The 6,874-nt window shown below is 33.5% G+C and overlaps 1 protein-coding gene across 1 annotated transcript; it reads left to right on the top strand.

Moving 5' to 3' along the window:
• The first annotated feature begins 477 nt into the window (after positions 1 to 477).
• On the top strand, positions 478 to 5,357 carry LOC127729289 (BTB/POZ domain-containing protein 6-like). Its single transcript, XM_052237028.1, has 3 exons — positions 478 to 664; positions 3,295 to 3,554; positions 4,053 to 5,357. Exons 2-3 carry the CDS (start codon positions 3,295 to 3,297, stop codon positions 5,104 to 5,106), a joined length of 1,314 nt encoding a protein of 437 aa, XP_052092988.1. The 5' UTR covers positions 478 to 664; the 3' UTR covers positions 5,107 to 5,357.
• Positions 5,358 to 6,874: the final 1,517 nt, after the last annotated feature.

Below are 6,874 nucleotides of genomic sequence, written 5' to 3'. Positions count from 1 at the left end.
TCCTCGTAAATTACGTTGTGCAGTATCATTGTCTTCGTCTAAATCATCTTTAATTGTCTTGATCACCGCCTGTCACTAATAATTTAGACAGTTCTGAAACACACCATAGTTCTGGCTACCGATACAAGATCAAAAGCTGCTGTACACGAAAATACTCAAAACACATTGTTTTACATTGGCAATCGGAAACACTGACAAAAATCTGCTGTACACGATAGCATAAACAATTAATTTAATAGCAATCGGGAAAACAGTTGATATTGTATTATATCTCCCGCTGCGATAGACGATAATAAGGTGTGCGAAAGCACACTGAATATTTTGTACAGATATCATTTCAGGCGGAGATTTAGCGAAAATTACCAGTCGAAGGAAGGTAAAATTTGCTAAGCCACTATTTTTAAAGGTGCCTATCTAGATCCGTCAATAAGGACGCCCCCTCCCCCCCCCCCCCACACACACACACACACACGCCACACGCACACATTTCCATTCCTATAATGCAACCTTATTTATTTCTGATTTGGTCCATAATGGAACATTTTTACTCAGCTAATTTCCATATACACATGCATTATTATCAATGTCAATGTTACGTAACTAGTTTTTTTTTCGAAATACCAGATACGTCCGTTTAAAAGTTTCCTTTTTCAGGATATCCGATGTAAGTTAACATTTCTTTATTTCTTAGACTATATATAGATTAATAGACTAGTTTGTTTATTGCATATGACTGTGTTTTGCAATATAAAACATCAACGAAAATCCACCATCAACATTAATTGTTACTTTTTTCTTCCGCATTCACATTTTTGTATCATCAGTGCATAACATTTTTAAAACTCAATGACCCGATCAAAAAGTATATCTACTTACAAACGGTGTTTAGTTAGATTCAGTCTCACATATTTTACTGACAATCTGAAAGATATATAGATGAAATCAAAACGAAAACATACTATAAGCTGAACCAACAAAAATAATCTAAAAACATCCAGAACAATAAAACAACAAACAAAATGAAATCAACAAAAATTTAAAATGGGGAAAAAATAATTAAGAAAAATTCCCTTTCCTCTTGTTTGTTTTAAGATTAGTGTGTCGTGTCTGGTGATATTTGTCAATGTCTGTGTTGTGTTTGGTGATATTTTTCAATGTCTGTGTTGTGTTTGGTGATATTTCTCAATGTCTGTGGTGTGTCTGGTGATATTTGGCAATGTCTGTGTTATATCTGGTGATATTTGTTAATGTCTGTGTTGTGGTGATATTTGTCAATGTCTGTGTTGTGTCTGGTGATATTTGTTCATGTCTGTGTTATATCTGGTGATATTTGTTTATATCTGTGTTGTGTCTGGTGATATTTGTCAATGTCTGTGTTGTGTCTGGTGATATTTGTCAATGTCTGTGTTATATCTGATGATATTTGTTAATATCTGTGTTGTGTCTGGTTTTATTTGTCAATGTCTGTGTTGTGTCTTGTGATATTTGCCAATGTCTGTATTATATCTGGTGATATTTGTTAATATCGGTGTTGTGTCTGGTGATATTTGTCAATGTCTGTGTTGTATCTGGTGATATTTGTCAATGTCTGTGTTATATCTGGTGATATTTGTTGATATTTGTGTTGTGTCTGGTGATATTTCCTAATGTCTGTGTTGCGTTTGGTGATATTTGTCAATGTCTGTGTTGTGTCTGGTGATATTTGTCAATGTCTGTGTTGTGTCTGGTGATATTTGTCAATATCCGTGTTACATCTGGTGATATTTGTTAATATCTGTGTTGTGTCTGGTGATATTTGTCAATGTCTGTGTTGTATCTGGTGATATTTGTCAATGTCTGTGTTATATCTGTTGATATTTGTCAATGTATGTGTTGTGTTTGGTGATGTTTGTCAATGTCTGTGTTGTGTTTGGTGATATTTGTCAATGTCTGTGTTGTGATTGGTGTTATTTGTTAATGTCTGTGTTGTATCTGGTGATATTTCTCAATGTCTGAGTTGTGTTTGGTGACATTTGTCCATGTCTGTGTTGTGTCTTGTGATATTTGTCAATGTCTGTATTGTGTTTGGTGATATTTGTCAATGCTTGTGTTGTGTCTTGTGATATTTGTCAATGTCTGTGTTGCGTTTGGTGATATTTGTCAATGTCTGTGTTGACTTTGGTGATATTCGTCAGTGTCTGTGTAATGTTTGATGGTATTTGTCAATGTCTATGGTGTGGTTTGAAATATTAGTCAATGTCTGTTTTGTTGTTTGAAATATTTGTCAATATTTGGGTTGTGTTTTTTTTTTTTTTATTCTTAATAATATCTGTGTTATGGTTATGTTTAAATCGGCATTAGCTTTCAAATTCATGTCCAACGATTTGACTCAAATTCTCATATGTGTTTAATAACATCCTAAAACGTATATCCTAATTACAAAAAGTCTAAAATAAACAATTAACAATGGATGAAGACTGCCGACGGTCATTTAACCCGATATAAACATACATATAAATATAAATAGATAGCGATCACGTGCAGTGCAATTGGAATTTTCTAGGTCTGTTTGATTTCATTCTGTGGGTTAAAAGTATGTTTTTACCTGTATAAGAATGATTTTATTTTGGATCGAATCAGTCGACCAAATGATTTATCCTTGTTTCACTTTCGATGTTGACATTCACTTCCTTTTAATAGCTGAAAACATGCGTAACCCGTCTGTAGCGAAGGGGTTAAATTAAAAGTCACATAAATATGGATTCAATGAGATCGAATTATAAATTTGCAAGTGAATAATTCATCAGCAATGTTTCTTAGCTTATTTTGACAAAACTGAACCAAACTGGCTGATAGAAGCGAATTGTTATTTCACTATTTCACTTTCATTAATGATTGAACAAAAAAAAAAATCATATTTCATTTTTTATTATATCTCGTAGCTAATACCCCTTTAAGGATTAGAAAATTTACATGTGCTGTTTTTTATGAATTCGAGAATGCCTTTTGGTATGTCAACAGACATCTACCTATCTGCAACTGTATCACGCTCATCATCAAATGTGAATTTCTAAATTTTTACATTAAAAACGTTACAGAAGCCACTAGTTAGGCACAAATGGGTTGGCATTGCTCAATATTTGATATTCAGTGTTATATTTTTTGGACTGTTGTTTCTCTCTTTTATCGCGGCCATATTTTTTCATGTGACTTTTTATTGCTCTTTTTGGTATCTTCTTACTTTTTAGCATCAGAAGAATCAAGTATTTGAATGCTTTAACTTTTAAGATGGTAATGTTCATATTTTATTTATAGATGGAAACAGTAATCAGTGATAGTAATGATTGGAGAGATGACAAATCTGTTCGTGAATGTTTATCATATATGTTGAAGCATGAAATAATGTGTGATGTCATATTTCTTGTTGGAAGTGAGAAAAAAGCCATACCAGCCCATAAAATCATTTTAGCCAGCAGAAGTCCTGTTTTCTTTACTATGTTTGAAGGTTCACTACCAGAGAAAGGGGAAATTGCAGTACCTGATATTGATGAAAAAACGTTTCGAGTTCTACTGCAGTGAGTAATCTGATATGTGTTACAATATTCATTTCTCAAATGGCAGATTTATGATATACTTTAATTTATTGAAGTTGTTAGCACATAACAGATATAAACGTTTGATAAAACATTCTATTGCAACCAAAACAAAACAGCCAAATCATCTACTGATTTATGTCAACTTTGTATGTTGAAGTCCAAAGACAGTTTGAGTATCCACAGAAAATGTGTGATTTACATCACGCCAGTTCCTTCAGGAATTGAAAGTAAAAAGTTCTGATTACAGATAATGATATTCACAATATGAATAAATATATAAATATATTGCGAGTGTCTGTAATCTAAATCTATTTTTAACGATGTGGTGTGTCCCTTTTAACCAACCTCTCTCCCCAGGATTGTCCAAATCGCAAGAAGACTTATTACATCGAATCTTCATATCCTTATAATTAAGAATATTACATACATGTAATTACTGTTGACAAATGATTGTTATATCGCCTGACTTTATTTCAGGTATATATACTGTGACGAAGTAAACGTTACATCTGAAAATATGCAAGATTTGTTGTATGCTTCTGATAAATATATGTTGTTCAAAGTCAAGTCCGAATGCGAACAAAGATTGAAAGAAACTGTAACAACATCTGACCCTTTGAAAACTCTTCAAACTGCAATGGAATTCAACATGGAAGAACTAAAATCGGAAAGTATAAGGTACATCGAAAAAAATGCTGACAAATGTTTATTTTCAGAGTTAGCGTTGAAACTATCCAGTGAATGCGTAGAAGAAATTTTAAAATCAGAATATCTCAGCTGCACTGAAACTGATGTTTGCCAGTTTATACTGGAATGGGCAACGTACCAGTGCGCCACATCTGAGAGAGAAGTTATAGGAGAAAACATACGTTCAGTTCTGAAAAACCTATTGTTCTTGGTGAGGTTTCCTCTGGTGGAAAAAGAATACTTTGTGAAGAACTTTATGCCATTGAAAGTATTAAAAGAAGAAGAAATCATAAGTATGTTTACAGCGCCTTTTACGGATGAAAGACCATTGTTTAAATCAATTTCCCGAACGCCAGTTTCTGAAAGGACATTATATCGTCTAGAACGGCATCGTGCTATTGACAATTGCAGGCGAAAAACAGACCAAACTGATGCACTAGGAATTCGAGTAGACAAACCTATCTGGTTTAAAGGGGTTATAATTTATGGTGGATATGGAACTCAATCTGTATCACATCCTCCGTGTTACATTTTTAATAGTACTAGTACCATATCATTACTAAATAGTGCAGGCGAAAAATGTTATGAGAGGAATGCTCCAATATTATCAACGGAATCCAGTAAAACGCTAGATGTTTATATTAATAATCCATTTCAATTAAAAGCAAACACATCATACACATTATTGGTAAAAAATATAAACTTTACGTCTTATTTTGGGAAGGATTGTAAAACAACATGCACCAGTAATGGTGTAACAGTCACATTTAGAAACTCTCCAATGTGTACAACAGACACTAACACTAATACAGGACAAATTGCTGGACTTTTATTTAGCATATAGCCACACAATACAATTGAAACAAAGATGTACATAAGAAAAATATGTATTCGGCTTGGCTTTCAGCGTTCCTGATGAAGGTAAATCCAGAAAAGCCCTTCGGACACATGAAATTTATAGCGTGTTGGTTTTTGTTTTATTTGTTATTTGTAAATTTAAGCAATATATTCTAAATATTTTGAATATCAACAAAAATAGATGTTATTGTACTTTGTAATTTTATAATGATAACTACTTAAATGAATGAATTTAAACGAACTTCATTTTAAGATGGTGGTGAAATTATCAGTGACAAATAGATGTTTTATTTGTTAAATTGTTGTGGTATCTTCGCGTTGCTAGTTCCAAGCTGAAATTATTCCTTCGAAAAATTTTACGGACATCATCACGAGTTGGTTGATCATTATGGAATATCTGTTTCACCAATGACGACGGATATGATCCAATTGTTGTAAAAAAGTGTAACAAAAATACTAAACTCAAAGGCAAATTCAAAAGGGGGAAGACAAAAAACGACAAAATCAAACGCTATCAATCAATGGAACAAGTGAAAAACAACTGCCATACTCCTGACTTGGTACAGACATTTTCCGAAGAAAATAGTGGGTTAAACCTGGTTTTATAGCTAGCTAAACCTCCCATTTCTTGTATGACAGTTGTTTATAGTTCCGTTATAATGACAAAATTAGGTAAAAAGTAAAATCACAAAAATACTGAACTCCGATTAAAATTCAAAAAGGAAAGTCCCTAATCAAATGGCACAATCAAAAGCTCAAACACACCAAACGAATGGATAACAACTGTCATATTCCTGACTTAGTACAGGCATTTTCTTATGTAGAAAATGGTGGATTGAACCTGGTTTTATAGCTAGCTAAGCAACCGAAACAGACACAATAGGTTAAATGTGACAATAATTGGGATCCAGCAGTCAAAACTATTTATTATACTTCATGCCAAAATGCCAGATTTTGATTGGTTAATACGAGGGAGACAATTTACTCTATCCTATGGTAAATACTCTATTAGCCTTCACGGAGACGCTTGATCAAATTATTAAATACGGATGGTTGTTATGTACAAGACGTCATAGTTTATTACTTTGAATTTGAAATTTAATAGACAGTAATAACAGAACATTCAGTATAATAAATTAAGTAACACATATCTGAGAGGGTGGTAGAGCAGATTGTTACCCCTCGAAAAGACATTGTCAACCTTGGCTTCGCCTCAGTTGACAATGTTTTCTCGGGGTAACAATCTGCTCTATTACCTTCTCAGCTATGTGTTATTTATATAGTAAACATATATTACAGACATACAGCACAATTGATTAAAAAATTCAACAAACATACAAATTAATCTAACAAAGACGCCAACAAAAGAGGTGTAGTTAATAGTAATAACTCATCATAGATGCCAAGGCCCGAATTTTGTACGCAAGACGCGCGTTTCGTCTACTCAATCCCATCCTCTTTCCCCGAATGTGACCTACCGAGTTATACTTATCACCGGATGTGTACTTACATGAGCAACACGACGGGTGTCATACGTTAAGCACAATCTTCTTACCCTTGCGGAGCACCTGAGATTACCTCCGGTTTTTGGTGGGGTTCGTGTTGCTCAGTCTTTAGTTTTCTATGTTGTGTTTTATGTACTGATATTTCTCTTTTCCTTTTTTTTTTGCCATGGCATTGTCGGTTTGTTTTTGACTTATGAGTTTGATATACTTCGCTTCTCTTTTATGGCTTGATGTCCTATTTTAGTGTTA

The sequence above is a fragment of the Mytilus californianus genome, unplaced genomic scaffold (genome assembly GCF_021869535.1).
Source record: "Mytilus californianus isolate M0D057914Y unplaced genomic scaffold, xbMytCali1.0.p SCAF_2, whole genome shotgun sequence".
NCBI classification, from domain to species: Eukaryota; Metazoa; Mollusca; class Bivalvia; order Mytilida; family Mytilidae; genus Mytilus; species Mytilus californianus.
This window is presented reverse-complemented; position numbering and strand designations above follow the sequence as displayed.